General features: G+C 39.7%; 2 protein-coding genes across 2 annotated transcripts in view; one reads left to right on the top strand and one right to left on the bottom strand.

Annotated features, from left to right (window-relative positions):
* Positions 1 to 8,648, top strand: part of shisa8b (shisa family member 8b) — a 31,418-nt gene extending 22,770 nt beyond the window's left edge. Inside the window, exons 3-4 of the mRNA XM_062442313.1 lie at positions 4,116 to 4,229; positions 8,077 to 8,648. Coding sequence (XP_062298297.1) covers positions 4,116 to 4,229; positions 8,077 to 8,648 — 686 coding nt within the window. The remainder of the gene's footprint in view (positions 1 to 4,115; positions 4,230 to 8,076) is intronic.
* Positions 8,649 to 15,625: 6,977 nt separating this feature from the next.
* On the bottom strand, positions 15,626 to 18,693 carry desi1b (desumoylating isopeptidase 1b). The gene is made up of 6 exons (XM_062442314.1): positions 18,606 to 18,693; positions 18,402 to 18,423; positions 18,200 to 18,269; positions 17,937 to 18,046; positions 17,179 to 17,301; positions 15,626 to 16,275 (listed from the first exon to the last, which is right to left on the bottom strand). Exons 1-6 carry the CDS (start codon positions 18,691 to 18,693, stop codon positions 16,194 to 16,196), a joined length of 495 nt encoding a protein of 164 aa, XP_062298298.1. The 3' UTR covers positions 15,626 to 16,193.
* Positions 18,694 to 18,852: the final 159 nt, after the last annotated feature.

Raw genomic sequence — 18,852 nt, forward strand, 5'->3', positions numbered from 1 at the left:
GCAAGTTGTTGCACCTGGCCAAGAAATAGTGCACCGCACAACCCCCCATAAAGCAATAAATTGTTGTTTTACACTTGATTTGTGTGGATTTAACATCTAACATGTTAATTAGTGATCTTCAGAGATGCTGGAAGGTGGATTTTGTTAGTTGTATCCCTCTGTTTTCAGTCTTTGAGCTAAGATAAGCTAACCAGCTGCTGGTTGTAGCTTCATTTTTACTGTGCAAAAATCAGACTGTACTGTATTGATCTTCACATCTAACTCTCCGCCACAAAGCAAACATGTATATCTCCCAGAACGTCGAAGTATTCCTTGAAACGTGATGAGCATTTGCACAAGTGCTATTTGATGCTGAGCGGAGCATCAATAGAGCGCACATGCACACACACTAAAGACATCTGACACCTCTGAGCTTCTCGTGATTACCAGTGAATACACGCACTTACCAGCAGTGAGTCTTGATCTGTCTGTCATGAGGAAAAAATAGACAATGAAGATGCTGATAATGATGATGGTGATGAAGATAGTGATCATGATGACGATGGCAGTATGAAAAAGACTTTTTCCTCATAATCCACCAATCTGGCACATGCTGAGAGGTCAGCAACACTGGATTATGCTGGATGATTTTTCTATGTCCACACACACACACACACACTCTCTGCACATTACAACATATGAAACGTCTCATGAGCTAATCAGCTTAAACTACAGCACATTGCACATTAATGATAGTGTGTGTGTGTGTGTGTGTGTGTGTGTGTGTGTGTGTGTGTGTGTGTGTGTGTGTGTGTGTGTGTGTGTGTGTGTGTGTGTGTGTGTGTGTGTGTGTGTGTGAACAGTGATTAAGGTAAAGGCTCAGAGTTGTAAGTGGTGTTACTGTAAAGACTAACCCTTGACATCTCTCCACCTCTTTTGCTTCAACATAATTTTCTAATTTCTTCTACCAGAACATCCCGCCTTCTTTCTTCCACATCTCTCTCTCTCTCTCTCTCTCTCTCTCTCTCTCTCTCTCTCTCTCTCTGTTCATCGTCTAAACCACATATGTCTCTTTTAAGTGTGTGTGTGTGTGTGTAGTGATTTGTATTCAGAAGTTGTGCTATGTATACCTCTGTCTTAGCACTGACAGTCACTGATGTGATGAAATCTTTGTGTCTTTGATGCCGCGCTTCAGTGACACTCCGCCACAGACACACACACACACACTCATGCACAAACAGACTTGACTTGTGCATGGCAAATCGGACTGGCGAGCATATCAATAAGCTTTACTGTTTCACTCAGTCAACAGATCTGTCAATTTAACACACAATCAAGCTCTGGCGCACACACAAGCACACATTTGATAGAATAGAGATGTCAAAACAATAAAAGCTAAATGCCACTGATTTGATTGCTGTCTTTCCCAAATTATAAAGCATGTTGTTTATGTGTGTGTGCGTACGTCTTTATAAGTGCTGTATATGTGTCCGTCCATCCCTGAGGCTTTCATCAAGTGCGCTGGCTGCATCAGTGGACTTCATTAATGCTAATAGCCAGTGCTTCACTCTCACAGCTAGCTTGTTCCATTGCTCATTAACCTCAGTTCATTTAGCATGAGACTGGCTGACTGTCCAATAGATCTGGCTGTGAAATAGATTTTTGATATGATGTGAGGGATTGTGTGATGTGTTGCTTGTTCTTATCACTGGCTGTGTAATATATGCAATATGTGTCATTTGTGGTTGTGATGTGCTACAGTATGTGTTGCTTTCTTTATATATTGTTTGGCTTTTATTATTAAGGAGGCAGCTTTATGATAAGATGATATATTATGCGTCATGTGTGCAGCATTTGAGTTCAAGAAAAGTGAGATATTAAAGTATACTGTATCATACTATCAGGGTTGGGGCTGCTGTCACCAGCCTCAAGGTAAAAAGGCAATTCTTTTTAACCCCTGTTAATCTATAATTGATGTGATGTTTTCACAGTACAGATTCCCACCTGAGGGATCCCCCCTGTACAGCTGCTGACTCTTTGCATCACCTCATGTTGCCACCACTGTTAAAAGTTGCACTTGAACACAACACAAAGGCAGCCAGCTGATCCCCAAGCACCTCTAGCAGTTAGTCAGTGTTCTGCATTATAATTAACAAATCAACCTGTAAAGAAAATAAAACTAATTTGTTGTTGAAGTGCAACTGGTAAAGTAATATTTTGCTTTGCTTTCCAGAGGTGTTGTCAGCCTGGGTTTTTTTGCATTTATAAAAAGAAAAAAAAAAGGAGAAAAAAAAGATGGGGGCAAAAATAAGAAGAAACTGCACTAAATAAGTGAAATCACAGACTCCCAATAATTGTGAGCTACAGACTAGCAGCGCCGGTGGCCAATTGTCAGCTTGGTGTGTCATGTTGCTTAAGATGTCAGCATATAATAAAGAAGTGCTTGCTTGATGACCAGGCATTGAACAGCGTCTGAACCAATGGGGTTGCATCTGACAATTTTGGAACCTTCCCAAATGACACTTTTACCATGTGTGAGAGGGTGAGATGGTATCCAGGGGTTTGAACATCTCTCTCAAGCTCTATTTTTTTCCTCATACAACTACTTTTGTAACTTTTTGTGTAAAACTGACAGCAACACCGTGATTTGCCCAAAAAGTGTGCACTGTTATGTGTAGTTGTACGCTTCATTGTGTCTCTATATGGTCTGCCACTACTGAAAGTGGCAGTGTGTAACACCTTTGGCTTCAGATGCAGTACTTCATGCAAACTAGTTTGTTTCAAACCTGAGCCTTTAGCTTTACTGTGTTTTTTCTTGCAAATTACCATCTTCATTGCAACATTTTCACCAGACTTAAAGCTGATTAGACAATTGGACCCTTCTGTACAACTCTACAGCTGCCCACAGACAGTGTTGCCAAGGGTTCTAAGCTAAATGTGTGTAAGTTGATTTGAGCCCTTTCTTTTAAAAGGGCCCATGTCAGAACCTAGATTTTGTACCTTTATATATTCCATATATACTGTGCTGACATGGTGCAAATTCCCAAATAAACGAGTGTACAATCAAATGACCACACTTTGGCCTACATTATTTTAACACGCTGTAGCAGCACTGGTTGGATCTAGAGCTGCAGGCAAATTATAATGAAGCTGCCATGTGTAGTCTGCTTTGTGCACTGTACACGAAGGGTACTTTAAGGTGACAGGCTGCTCACAGACTGCACAGGGTGGAGAGAACTGTTATTCAGAAGGGTCCCACAGCTCAGTTTTGCTTGAGGGCATGCTAAGGGGTCAATCCAACCATGGTTAATGCCAGCATTTTTAACAACATTCATAACTGCAACTAGAGTATGGTTATGTTGTCTTTAAAACACCTTGGAGAGATTGTGGCTATGTCTTTAAAGGTATATATGCAAGATGTTCTTAAAAAAACAATGTATAGACTCAGACAAAAGTAAATCCCTCTCAACCATCACTTGTGATCCACTAGAAGTGTGTGGTGGTGGGTGTTAAGTCGGGACTCCAAAAATAGTGACCAGTTTACATCACTGTCATCATTTCTCTCCTCTGCTCCACTCTGCTCTCTGTCTGTGTGTCATGGATGTATAAAGAGCTGTGGGTATGTGTATCTACTTGAGCGAGGGCAAGGCAGTTACAAACACACGGAGCAGAGAGGCCACAGCGGACAGGAAGAAACTCTGCATTCTCACTTAATCCAGTAATGTGGCCCCTTCCCACAGGGTTGTGCGGAGGTGAGGAGAAACGATTGCTCTCTTCATTCCTTCTCAAGCTCACCAGACCACCGCTGCTCTTTCTCGCTGGGGGGAGGAGGGGCCATTGCCAACCGACAAATTCTGCATAGTATATCTTTAAAAAGCTAACATTTATCTCATGCCTGAGACAGAAAAGTCTGGTCTCCAGGGTAACATGGAGAACAGATATGCTCATCAAATATGAGCAGTCTCTCTGGCAGAAAGGGGGTTTTTGAGAAGTGCTACAGAAATGTGTTCATGTTCGACCACAACTTTTCCTCCAAAATAAAACACTTGTAACAATTTTTAAAGGTTATGTGTATAACTAAAGATACTTTACATACCACTGACTGACTCTCTCTCTCTCTCTGTGTGTCTTACCAGAACAGTACCATCTGAATAACTCAGCTTACGGTCCATTTGGACCAGGTCTTCCACATCCACACAGCAACCACAGCACGGTGGGACTCAACAAATATACCTCCCTCAAAGCTGTGGGTAAGTCGAACACACACTCTCACACATCCACACACACAAAATGATGCTGACTCCAACTGACACAGTAACCTTTTAAGTACAGTAGGTTGGCAGTGCAGGAGCTGTCAACTGTTAAGGGCCTCTTTGCCTCTTGGCAAACAGAGTTGATCTTAAAGACGAGGCCACACACTGCTCCTGCCTGGCACTGTGGTGTGATTGGTAGATAATGTTAATCGTCTGTAAATCATGATTCATGTGGACTCAGGTCTCTTTTACAGTAGACCTATTGCACAGCTGGCCTAAAGACAAGCTTGTGGAACTGTCTAAGCAGAGTTATAATACTGAAACCTCACTGGACAGCAATATTTTAGCAGAGTCTAACCAGACAGCATAGATCACTGCCAAGGACAGAGCTCTATAATACATGTATTTCATGTAACACAGCTTCTGGGGGCAGTACTGGAGCTCTTGGGCAATAGGAAACTACTGGGGCAAACATGATGAAGGCTGTGTGACTGGAAAATGAACCATCCTCCCAGAGAAAATACATTTCCCTTCTTATTGTTTCCATAGTTTGGACATCTGATTTACACACCATAAAAACCACAAGGACACTATGTCACTCATAGTTTTCCAAATCCAAATTTGGTGGAAGGGTAGAAAAAAGTAGGTGAAAGTTGTCTGCATCCAGCTGTGATGTAGCATGGTACATCACTGCTATACAGGATGTGGAAAAAACTTGTTGCCACTTAATGGAAGGGCAAGCAGGATTACTAGACTGGGTGCAGTCACTCAATGACGTAGTTGGATATTTCACATTAAGTTTACCTCAAACACAGATTAGAAGAGCCTGAGCCTTTTTCATGGCAGCAATTACTTCATTTTAAAACATTTCTGTATTGACTTAAATATTCAATATATAATTTTAGTCGTACAAATATTTCTCCTTTTCTAATTTTGTTGTTGTGGTCACTATTTGCTAAGTTGTTGTTTTTTTAAGTGGACTTCTATGTTGCCTCCACGTGATCTCTGATGTTAAAGCAAAGCTACTATAACCTACTACAATGAAGGGGCCGGGAGATTTGTACCAGGTGTTTCATGTCGGAAAAGGTCACAATGAAACGTTGTTGTCCTTGACTAGCGGGTGTAATAGTCCACAAAGCTAAATCCAACCTCAGGCACCCCATTACAAAACAAAACAAAGCTATACCAGTCTGCCAAAGGCAAATCACTTCTTAGCAAAGGTAGATTTTTTTACCATTGACTATCATGGAGGGTTGACTGAGCCCCTTTCAAGCAATTCTTCTGTACACTGTACGTACACTTGGGAGATGGCCATTAAAAGCAAACTACGGACAGACACACTTTAGCTTATAAGGTTCAAATACATAAAAACAGTGTATTGCCCATTTGCTAAGCCCTCCTTAGTTGCTCTTGCTACGCCTGTCAATCTTTCCAATCTAGCATGGCACATGCCATGATAACACTGTCAGATTTACCTATCAAAATTCATGATGATTTTTGGAACAGTCGGTGCCGGATTTCAGACAGAGCTAGACAAATATAGGTCTACCATTAGCCGAGCAAACCACCAGTTATAAATAAACACACTGTTAAATCCATTTCTCACACATTTGTCCTTTGTTTTTGATATTGGAAATGCTACTAAAAAAGACACAATCCTACTCTTTGGTGACCAAATATCAAAGTATTGCTCTTATGAATCCGAAGCTTGTTTGGTGAAGAAGTTTAGCAAACGGTCAGAAGGAAGACCAAAAGCAAACATCTCAGACCTTCAGGTTACCACTGTGGATGATGGTGAAGGAGCTTAAAACATATCAGTCCTTATGATCATACAACCTTACCATGTAGTCTCCAAACAGGACATTTATACATATTCCTATAAACCTACAAGTTCAATATGTATCAGTTAAATGTTATAAAATGTATCACCTGGGTTCAAAAAAAGGTATTTTCTTTTGACAAACAGTGAAAAATGCTGTTTGGATTCAGACTTTTGGACAAAAATGATGAAAGCACACACAAACACAAGGTTACCGTTCATGTAGCCAAGAAGCTGGCGGCGATGACCCCAGTGTTTAGTTTATTTAAATAATTCTCTGTGACATTCATGCCAGCCCATGACACACATACACATGCACACTCCAGACTCTGGGCGAGGGTATTTATAAACCTTCATTACTGTGTATGTCCCCACATCCTGACACAAATACCTTTACTTCCATCATCTCCATTGCACTCAGTTTCTGCCTGATTATCGCCCTCACTGCCTTCTGCCCTCTTGTATCCCAGAAAAAGAGGAATACCGCCAGTATTCACCTTGAGGGCATACAACAATAGGAAATCCTTAAATTACCAGCCTTCCCATTTCATCTTCTTCAAACCCTCCCTCTAATCCCTCCTTCATTGTCTTCTGACTCTCTCTTTATGTTATCCACTCATTCGAAGTTATTTTCGTCTGAATTAAACAAGGAACAAGGAATTGGACAAGAAAGTCCAATTTATTTGTAATCTGAGAAAAATATGTAATTTTGTGCTCCCATTGACCCTCCCCACAAGGCACTACTTATAAATACTATCATATTGTCAGCCTATCCTTGTTTTCCATCTCTTTGGGTATCATCTTTCACCTCCTTCTACTCAATCCTCACTTAGCGTCTCTGTCACTCTTGTTGTCTGCTTTCACCTTCTCATCTCTCAGATCCCTTTGTTAGCTAAGATGGCCAACATAAAATCAACTTTTTTTGCATTGTTTATTTTTTCTCATTAAGCCTCTGAAACAAGACTATGTCACTTTTGCGGAAACTCTACAAAAGTTACATTTATGGGTAAAAAAGTAGAAAGTAGTGTCATAGTGTCATAGAAAAAGATCATCAAGTTAGTTAAACAGTTATAGCTATATAATTGCTATTTCTTCTTTAAAAGTTGCATAGAATCACTTTAAAAGTTACAAAAATACTTTGAGAAGCAAACAAAGCTGACATTGCTGACAGGTTGGAGCCTGGAGGTCCTACCATAAATGCATCATGGATTAAGTGTGATTTAGGCGTCAGTGTTCCTACAATGACGTACTCTGTCTTTGCCCATTCACAGTTCATTTAAGGCTTCTTCTGTGTGTGAATCAGAACTGCATCAGACTGTGACAAATTGAAAATGACTCTCAAATATAAACGAGCTTAAAGTGGCCAAAAATAGCATGTGTTTGCTTCAGTGGCCTAATTGTTAAAGGATATAAACAGAGCATTCTCCAGAAAGTCATATAACACAAATGCATGATAATATAACTCAATTTTGGTCTTCGTTTTGTTGGTCATCATTTCTATTGGTTATGAAAACATTGTTATCACTAATTTCATTGCTGAGATCTGGGAACATGTGGGGAACACAAGCAGTTGGAGGATCAAAAAGGTTGCACATTAGTCAACAGTTTTGCTAGATTACCTGAACTACTTTATTTGGAATTAAAATTGAACGTGAGCGCAAAAAGTCCAAAATAAACTCTTGTTGTACAGGAAAACTGTCAACGCACAACATAAGTAAGTAACATAAGTATGGTAGGTCAAAGGTGAAACAGGAAGTGGACAGTTAGGGCCTTAAATTTATCATTTGCCTCCATTCTTTCTACCTTATACATTTGGCAAACTTTGCTAATCCCTTTAAGTTTCTTGTCGTGTCTGGCTTCTGTTTGGCATTATCACTGTGTTCTCTGAAATCTCAGCATTTCAGTTAGAAAGAGAAGATGGCCAAAACCAGAATAATAAGGAATAACCATTAAACCAAAATGATCCTTTATTGTACTGACGAATGATTTTTCTCACATACAATTTCACACCTTTCTTCTTTGCAGCCGACAGCGCATCTCGTAGCTACTACAAGAGCTTCCCACTCATGGACTTTTCCCAATACCAGCCTGCAGGGCCTCCTCCCTTCCAGGCAGTGCAACCCAAAGAGAAGTCATACATCCACCAACCCCTGCCACTGCACCACGACCTCCATGCCCCCCTCTCCATCTCCATCCCCTCTAGCCATCTGGAGCACACACGCCTCCCCAAGACCACCACGCACCCGCTGCTCAGCAGCTCAGCCTTTAAAGCCTGGGAGCCAACTGGCCGCCACGTCCAAAGGCAGGCCTCCGCCCCGGGGCACACCTCCTCCATGCACCACTCCTCCTCCATGCACACCTCTTCCTCCATGCACAACTCCAACCGGAGACACGGCTACTCAACCCGTAGGCAACAGAGCATAGAGAACATGCCAGATCTCTTTAGCCAGCCCTATGGAGCGATGTACGTAGGAGCCGGAGGCGGATCAGGACATGGCCAGCATATCCAGGGGCAACACCCATCTCAACCCACCTACTACCACCACACGAGGCAAAAGAGCTACTCCACTCACAGTACGAATGAAGTGACCGTCTGAGTGCCACGGCCTCAGAGAGCGGCCTGCTGTGATGTTACACATACTAACGAAAAGCTTTGGTGTTAGGTACATGCCAGAGTTTGGGACAGTTGGCCCAAGAGTAGAGGGATATTAAACTGGGAGACTCTAGGAAATACACAGATCCAAGAGATGAAAGGGGTGTTTTGATAAGTGGCAACAGAATTATTCAGAAGGAAAATAGTGTAGTAGAGCCACTACTATCAAAGATTATGGAGAGAAAAGGATAATATTAGACTCAAGCAGCATTTAAAGGGTCTTGTACATTGATTGCATAACGTTTTATTGACTACCTGAAAGGGAATCTACCTAGGTTGTTTAAAACCACTCTCAGGCTCATCTAGGCCATCACTGTTCCTCTATGTTTCATACCTCAACCACTTCAGTTTTGGCACGACAGTGTGGTCTCATATATCCCGTTGTACAGGTATTTTTTAATTATAGAATATAGGGATAACGGCTGTTCACTCAATTAGTACAGAGAAAACCAACTTGGACCAACTCTTTTGTCTTTGATAACGTTTTCCACTTTGGTTTCAGGTCAGACTTGACAGAAATAAACAGTGAGTTTGTGTGTGCCAAGTAACACTGATTAAGCTTAGGGACAGTAGGTCACTGACACATTGGGCTACAGAAAAAAGCCTGACTCATGGTTAGGATTGATTGCTAAAAAACATTCCACAATAAGCCTGGAGCTGACTGAACTGGAGTGGGAGGCCATACTTTATAGCAATGTCAATTCAAAGAGCCAAACATGCAGCTATTGTCGCTCAATGTATTCAATGTAAATGTTGTTTGTAACCTTTAAGATCCATTTTGTGGGTTCAGACTGAAGAGTAAGAACTCAAAAACCATTCAAGTTGGAGGTACAATGAATAATATATGACCTTTTATGGCAACTAGCAGTAACAACATTGATGAAACATATGTCCTTCTACACAAACACACCACTCCTTCCTTCTTAATGAAATAGTGTGACATTTCAGGGTATTGAGAAGATCGCTACCACCTTCAAGGCTGTGCAGTAAATATGAAGCTACATCCAACAGCTGGTTAGCAAGACTGCATCACTGTATCTGGCCAAAGAATATGCCGGTACTTAACTATCCGTAAAACCACAACGTGCTGTTTTAACATTTTGAACGCAATGAGTTAATAAGTCAGCTATTTCCCAATTCCCAGTCTTTGTGCTAAGCTAAATATCTGCTGGTGATAGATTCATTTTTAGAGAGTGGTATCAATCTTCTTGGCAAATGTTACTCTTTGATATTAGGTCACTACTGTATGTCACAGGGACCTGTGTATTAGCGAGCTAATTTGTGCAGAAATTAAAAACATCTACTTAATAAAACAAAGTAACAAGGTAATGCATCCCCATGATGAAGACTGGATTACGATTATAAAGTCATTTGATTTTGGCATGATTTTTTTTTCCACTTAATGCGTTGTAATGGTGGTTGAGAATTAGGAAGTCTTTCATAATTTCATAACTCCAGTGTGTCGAGTGTCTTTGCTTGTAAACAGCATTACGTGTGATTGTGAAATCAGGAGAGCTGAGCACCAGGCTAGGTATTTATTGATAATTGATATTTTGATATAGTTTGAGCTCTGGGATAGTAAAAACTGAACTTATTTTAAGCATGAATAAAGCATAAATCATTCAACGGAATCTTAGAAAGCAGATAAACTGTTCCTCCTTATGAGATAGCAACAAACAAATGCAACAAGTTCACAGGAAAATTATTCCTTTAAAGGTTTCATTTCTTTCCCTCTCGTCATTCTTGTAAAAACACCTCTGTTTTGCATCTCTCGGTCTACGTCCCTGCACAGCTGAATTCTCCATCTTCCTTTCTCTCCACTCTCGGCCTCTCCCACCCTCTTTCCACGACGAAGCGCTTTGCATTCAGTGCCATCAGGCCAAGCGCACAGGGACAGCATCCCCCGGGTCACATTAAGTTGGACGGTGAGGACAATGCCACCATCATGTCAGCTCCCATCAACCTCCATCCCAACCAGGGAGAGGGAGTGAAGGAAAGAGAGGGGGCCGAGTAAGAGCCAGAGGCTTCGGACTCTAGAAAAGACGAGAAAAGGGTAGAGAGAGAAGGGAAAAATAGAAAAACAAACCGCATTTTTTCCTTCCTCGGGGGAAGGAAACGCAAGGAGTCACTGTGGATCTGGGTCTCTCACTACTGAGATGTCTGGGTCATAACTCAGAGTGTGTGGACATGTGTGGATGCTTCAGTGTAATTTCCAGCCTCTGGGCACCATTGCAGGGGAATTCACGGAGGCATTTCTAGGCCTCAAGCGTTAGACGTTTCTCATGTGGTCTCTGAAGCCTGGACAGGAAAGGACACTGTAAAGAGCTGCTGCTGGTGTTGTGAACATGCAACAGTTGATGCAATGTTTCCATAGTATGTGTTAGTGAAGGTTTAGGGCTGTAACACCCTCAGGACCTGCACAAAGAACCAGAAACACTTCTGTAAGGTTCTGTGATAACATTTGTGCTGAAAGAAGAAGCCGAGAGGATTTTATGATGCTTAACTTTTTATAGTATAAAAATTCGTCAAACAAAAAGATGAATACAGTTGAGACAAAGCCAAGAACAAACACGATAAATCACACAAGGTACAAACAGCACTGTTACGAAACGAGCGCCGACCAAACATCAAACCCCTTTCTGCAACTAAACTACCTGCATATAAATAGCACGACTCCATTATACTTAAACAAATTACATTCTGTTGTCGATTTAGACACTTTTAAACTGTATATTTCAACAATGCCATCAAGTGGCACCAAATAACTCCATAGAGATATAAGAAAACATTGAAAATGAGTGACAGACTTATGGAGAATTCAATTAAATTTCCTAAAAAACTATACATTTGCAGGAAGAAATGCTTTGAAAATTCTTTCCAGTACACAAGATACATGTGACTTATGAATTATAATCCTTGTAAATGAGCAGAACATAAACCAATTATAAATAATGGGCTGGGCAGCATTTTTTTATAGCGCTTTTCTAGTCTTCCAACCACTCAAAGCGCTTTACACAACCGGCCAACATTCATCCATTCACTTACACATACATACACTGATGGCAGAGGCTAGCAGAGGTGTGAATCTGCTCATCAGAAGGAGTTCCTAATGCTTATTCACACGCACACACACACACACACGCTTACACACTGATGGCACAGCTTTCGGCAGCAATTAGGGGTTCAGTATCTTGCCCAGGGACGCTTCAACATGCAGACTCGCTCTGCCTCCTGAGCCACAGCTGCATGATGAAAATGCATGCAGTCAGGCTTTCAGCTATGGTACTGCAAAGATATCACCCAAATTCCTAACATGAGTGCTGCTTAATTGCCCCCATGCCCCCTCCCCCCCACACGCACACACACTCACTGTACACCACACAGACAATCATCAAGGCACAAACACACACATGGTCACTGTCTTTCTCACATCTTAATAAACTTATAAAGTTATAAGAAGGTCTGGTAGATGAAGTGTTACTGGATCCCAATGAGACCACTGTTACTGAAGCTGTGTTCAAGCAACCAAACACTCTCTTTACCCTCCTTCTTTTGTTCTCTCGTAATTTGATGCAAAAGTTAACTACGTCTGCATTTACCGACTGTTTCTCATTACCCATGCAGCAAAGGATCCTGGGCAGGCATCATTTCCTTGTAATGCTTGATATTGTGAGTTAGAAATGTTGAGATCTGCTGGTATAGACAAAATCTGGTTGTTGTTGTTTTGTTTTTTGTTTTTGTTTTGGGGGAGGGGCGGGGATGGGGGATTATAATGAGCAATAAATTTAGCTCTTTTCCGTTCTGAATTGTTTTCGTGTGGAGAGACTGAACAAGTGCTTCCAGTGTTTTCCTTGGTCTAAACTCATGTTTTTCTGTCCACCTGAACGATGGCCTCCCTCTGTTCTTTGTCTCATCAGTTGGAGTTAAATGTTATTGGTCTACATGATGATTCAGTCTTTTTGAACCCTTTGACATATTTTTTTGGTTTTATGTAGTTCAAACATCATCTGAAAACCATGTGTTCTCCTTTATTTATGAATATTGTGTAAATGTGTTTCTAATGGAATTTCCTATATATATTTTGTTTAAATAAGGGCTTTATGAAAAAAGTCATTTTATTTCTAAGATTCAAAGATTATTTATTATAATTGCTGTTGATGTCAGATTTGAACAGATTATATTATTTATTTCATGTTGATTATTTTAGTAACATGAAAAATGATTGCATAGAGAGATCTATATTAGTTGAGTTGTAAAATGTTCTAATGTGCAATAGAGCGGGTTAAAGTTAAAGTAGGCCTACTGTACTGTACTGTACTGTACTGTATGTCACATTATTCCAGCGGGTTTCCACGTTTATGACAAAATGCAGCGACAGAAATTAACTGCGGTGTAAAACTAAGCAACCACAAAGTGGACAGGTTGTCTAAACCATTGATCATGTTTTCTATTGTGTATATTCACAATGCTGACTGACGAATGGGACGCTGCGCCAAAGCTAGCGCATTAGCAGTGGTTATACATTTGATATGTAGACTTTTGTGAGCATGAAGCAGTTTGCACGTGTCAGGATGTTGGGCCATAACTTTAACTGTAGTAGAAATGGTTTCTTTGCACCAAGTGAAAGGCGGGAATTATTCTGCAGGTCATCATCTTGAAGAGTCTGTTACAGCTGAAGACTTAAGAGAATAAAGCTATGATAAATGTATATGATAGCCAAGAGTGTTACACAGTATGTAGCAAAAATGTGTATATACTGTATGTACCTGTACTCTTTTTGTTATTACAACAATGCATTTATACCTAGAAATGTTCCAGAGGATTGTTTAGTAACTGATGCCACTTTTGAAGATGAAATATTAAAGATTGTAAAATTACTACAAGGCTTTATTTGACTTGTGTTTATATCAAAGAGATGTTTTGGTCCTTTGAATCTTTTGGGCAAAACACTCCAACAAGCAGCAGGTACCTTAAATGCATCGGCCAAGTACAACAAACACACTGAACACAGAAAATAACTGCAGGAAACCAAAAATCAAACAACAACTTGAATCAGCAGTTCTTTGTTGGATCAAGTTATTTGCACCAATAAATCATCATAACTAGTCAACATAGCCTTATTATTCAAAGTGATGTAACTCTGATAGTTTAAGTCTTTGTTAATAGAGAAAAGTGAGTGTTATCAGTGCAAACAATACATTATATACAAATACATCAATACAAACAGAGAAAATTTAATAGACTGAGTCATTAACAGTTGCTGTATCTCTAACAGGGATTCATTCGTCACTAGCAGTGAGTTCTGTAATGAGCCTACAGTGTCACCTTGTGGCTCTTCCTGGTATTACATGAACCCATAGCTTTCGTAGTCTGGGACCTCAGGTCTCAAGTATAATGGCAAAAACAGAAGTAACATTATCTTTTAACATGTCTGTCCTAATCCTGTTAAAAAAAACAAAAAAACTCCACAAAACACTTGAGTGAACAAAAATTTTAAGGAATAAAATAAGTATTTAATGCCACAACTTTAGTCAAGTTTCAGATGTCACACATTTCACAAAGTGCAGGGAGTCAGGGTAAATTTGCAGAGTAAATGCGAAAGATTCTCTTAATATCTCCACTAAGGTCAGTTTCTGCAGCAAGCTTTTACTGAAGAAGTATAGTCGGTCGGCCTCCACTACTTTAAAATAATTTTTTTAGTAAAGAAAACAAAGTTATCACAAATTTAGATTCCATTTTTTAATTTAGTGATTTTGCACGTTTTGTAAAACTGAATTTTGGTATTTATTAATGACCTGCAGACACACTTTAAGTGCAAAAAGGTAGGCTGGAGTTAAACAGTACTAACAAATACTGCATTTTATAACAATTCATTCAAACTGTTTAGGAAGGTACTGTAGCTCACATCTGTTTTAAACTAAAATGAGAATAAAGACACTGATGGTTTTAGAAATATGGTTTTCCTTAAGGAGGAATTCATGGCCACACAATAATAGAGGTAAGTAGCAGTTGCACACGCTTATCATATAATTCACAATGCCTGGCTGAGACATGTAAAAACAAACTATACAAATGATTAAAATTTAACATATTAGACACATTTTTTTGAATATGTAAACTCTGTCCTTATAAACTGAGCACATTTTCAGATTAAGGAAGGAATATATTAAAAAGCACAATCCTGCCCTATGTGGTTGTTAAATATACCTGAATTAGATAAATGTACACTAACAAGTCAACACCTCCGATTTGATCAAAATGTATTTAACACTGGATAAAAACACAAGCCAGCAGAACATTTTTACTGAGAGCTGTTTCCTTTCTTTCTACTTTCAATGACATTGACCCTTCAATTGGAGTGCAGTCCAAAACATAATAAGAAAATGCCAAGTTACAAGGTAGATAAATTAAAATGGCAAGGAAAATGGTGCAACATTAAGTAGTAACCACACTCATATCTGTGCAGTAGTGAGCTAAACAGCTCTTACATTAAAACATTACATTTACATTCACACAACCCTTAGCGAAGAGAAACTTCCAAGGGGGGTTATGTTGTTGGTCTTGTAGATCCAGATCCAGGGGCAGATTTAGGAACTTTTCAAAGAAAGAGCACTTTTCGAACATTCACAATATTTTCTAAAAATGTTAATATTACTGGACTAAAACTAAGCACCATGATTATTTACTGTATCACTACAGTATTTTTAATAGTAACAGACTTCCTGGTGGACTGCCATAGTAACATATCTCCTTGAATGATAATTATGTAAATTTAAATTCAATGTCTCTCAAGAATACAAGGATCAATTTATCTGCTATAAATACAATTTAAAAAACAAATCTGGTGAATAAATAACGATTTTGTTGAAAACAATTAAGTATTCTCAATTAAAGGACCAGTGTGTAGAATTTAGTGGCATCTAGTGTTGAGAATGTACATTGCAACGGTGGCTGCGAAACTTGCAGAACACTCAAAAAGTAATCTCTGGAGTCAGTGTTTAGTTTGTCCTTTGTGGGCTACTGTAGAAACATGGCAAGGTTCTGTGGAAGAGGACCCACTCCCTATGTAGATATAAAGAACTCATTCTATGGTAACAAAAACACAACAATTCTTATTTTCAGGTGATTATACACAGTGTTTAAAACATACTTATGAATATTATATTCAATTTCTGCCAATAGATCCTCCCAAATCTTACACACTGCTCCTTTAATGAGCACCCACACGAGTAGCTGCAACTAATATGTTTTATCCAGAGTAGAGATGTTTTTAGTTTCACTTGCCACAGAGGTTGGTGTACATTAAAACATTAGATAGATCAGGTAGAATGTGTAGAAGAGCTTCAAAATGATGGATGGTTAGCTGAAAGTGACTGATAGCATGGATCAACGCATCATCCACAGGCACCAATGTTATCTAGGTCTGGCTGGAAGTGGGTTGTCAATGTCCCATTCTCACCTAAACTCTCTTTCATATGCACAACCCTGTCTATCGCTGTCCAGTTATGTTGTTGCCCCCGGGATTTATGACGATGGAATCCAGTAAGGGACGGAGAGCCTGGCCAAAAGGCCTAAAGAGGAAACACAGCAGACAGTAGACTGAAATGAAAAAAAGCCTAAAGAGAGTCTAAACAAATTCCAGTATGTGAGCTAAGCAGGAGGGAAAGGGGAAACAATAAACAGATTGTGAACAACAAGACCACAGTCTTAAGACAAAGGCACCCAAAGAAAGAGGCTCAGAAAAATAACAAACATATCAATACTACTGTTGCAAGCAATTGTGTGTTATATTGATATTTTATAAATGCTTGATATACATGTTTTAGTGTATTTGGAAGAGAAGTAATGAGCTGTATCATCTTTCACTTTACTATTTTTAATTGGTTTACGTAACATTTTCCGGTTGCATGTTTATTCAGAACTTCTCGTCTTAGTTTCTTCTGATTTCCACCAGTTCTATAACTGGTGAATACTGGTATGAAGCCATAAAACTCTACACTATTCTTTTTCCACAGAGTTTAATGTTATTTATGTTTGGATATTTTGTTAAAAGACCAAAATACCAAGTACCAAACAATAAAAGGTGTGCACAAGAATCATTTTTCTGGTGTTTGAAGGTACATGGGTAGATGAAGGATTGCATTAGCCTTGTGGAGTAGACCAGATCAGAGTAGATCACCTGGCAGCGTTTGAACCACAATGATGTCCTGAACTAAATTCAAGTTCACCTACACTGACTGATAGGAGCCAAATGTGAAGTTACTTACCGTACAGAGTTTGCATAGATGGATGCAAGAATTGCTCAAAAGTTGCAGCTGGTTTGGTGTGGTATCAATTCTTTAGGTACTAACCATAAATCATCAATCAAAGACACATAGAACTCCAAATACAGGGACTAACACTGAGACAAAGAAGGGGTGCTTTGGAGATGTAAGAGCAGCTTTATGAAGCTTTTTTAAAAAGACTTGACTCACGTGGCCAGCACTTCAGATGGGAGGTCTGTGATGTACGATGGGATGTTTTGGCCCGTGAGGAATTGAGCCACCTCACTGGTGAAGCTGTTGCAGTTGTGTTCAAACAAGTTGTATTTGTCACCTCTGTGCACAAAAATAGGAACAGAGAAGAACAGCAGGAGAGGGGGGGGGCAGAGGTGTAAATTCAGAAAACAGACAGAGAGGCCAGAGAGGGTGGAGAAGGGTGGGTTAGTGGTAGGAGAAGACAAGATAAAGACATTTTAGAGAGATAACAGGAAGAACTGAGGAGTGTGAGACTAAGATGTAGATATATTGTTTTTTTCCTCCCTCTTTCTTCACCTGCATCTTTTACACATATTGATAATGATGATATTGTGCCAGGAAATCAAACTCATGTTAAAAATATTCATCTTTAACGTGAAATAATCAAGAATTCCAAACTGAAGCTGTGTTCAAGACACATACTGTAGTACTACTGTGGGTTATACTTTTATAGAATTAGCAGAGCAGCAAAGCATTTGCCTTGCAATTTTTTGCGTTTTAATTTTTTTTCACTTGTTCAATATTCCCCTGTATGATGACGATGTCTCATAATTCATTGAAAGATTTTCCAAAAGGGAAATTATATCTTATATCACAAATATGGTTAAGTAGACGATTTTAATTATAAGTCAAATGTGACCCCCACTTTACCTCCTGACCTGTCCCACTATGATTTAAACCTGTGTTAATACTGTCTGCTGAGTCTAAGTCTTTACCTGAATGTAGACTCTGCCAGTGAAGTCAGATAGTCCATGAAGACATCTGCAGACACCTCAGTGGAGCCCAGGTCCACTATGGAGTCAGGTTCTCCTAAAGGGGTGCTACCCTAGGACACCAACACATAAACACCTCAGTTAATACCTTATACCATCTAGTTTTCTAAACCATCTTGATCCATCACTGTTTTCCTGTACAGCAGTTAAAGATCATAAAGTTAATGTGCTGTGTGATTGAGGAAAATGTGGGAGATGATTCTTACAGGTGCGCAATTGTTGATGCCCTCTCCAACGAAGAAGAACTCCTTTCCATGGACCACAATCGCAGTGTGCCTGTAAGACAACAAAACACACTCATTCAATAAAACCTAGACCAGTGAAAGTAGTTCATAACACAGTTAGTTTAAAGGGCTTTTTTTAAAGGAATGGCTTCAACAAAATAAGTCAGTAAAAAATTGCCCTCACCATATCCCATCAATCTGTTTCCCTGTAGTGACAATAACACAGAATTAGTCAGAGTAGTGCATGTAGGTATAAATTAAACTAGTAGTAAGCTCCTAGCTCAGGCCCGAGTAGCATCCCCGGCCTCTCCTGCTGTCTCTCGCGGGCCTGGTCGCCCTGTCTGCGGCGTTCATGAAGTTAACCAACAGGTATCAAGACCAAACTCACCCAGCATGAGTGGGCTCAGCTGGCGGGCCATGCCTCTGGACAGGTCGTAAATGTACACTTTCACCGGGTAAGGGCCAGTCTCCTCCATGATGACACAGGGGAATTACCTCAAAGTGAAACAGCAGCTAACCTTTATAAAGTAAGCTGACTCACATCCAAAAAAAAAAAAACAAGTTTGATTTTTAAAAGTTACTAAAAGCAAAACGTAAGGCTGTTACCGATACAAACACAGGCTAAAGATAATAAA

The sequence above is a fragment of the Scomber scombrus genome, chromosome 21, assembly GCF_963691925.1.
Source record: "Scomber scombrus chromosome 21, fScoSco1.1, whole genome shotgun sequence".
Taxonomy (NCBI): domain Eukaryota; kingdom Metazoa; phylum Chordata; class Actinopteri; order Scombriformes; family Scombridae; genus Scomber; species Scomber scombrus.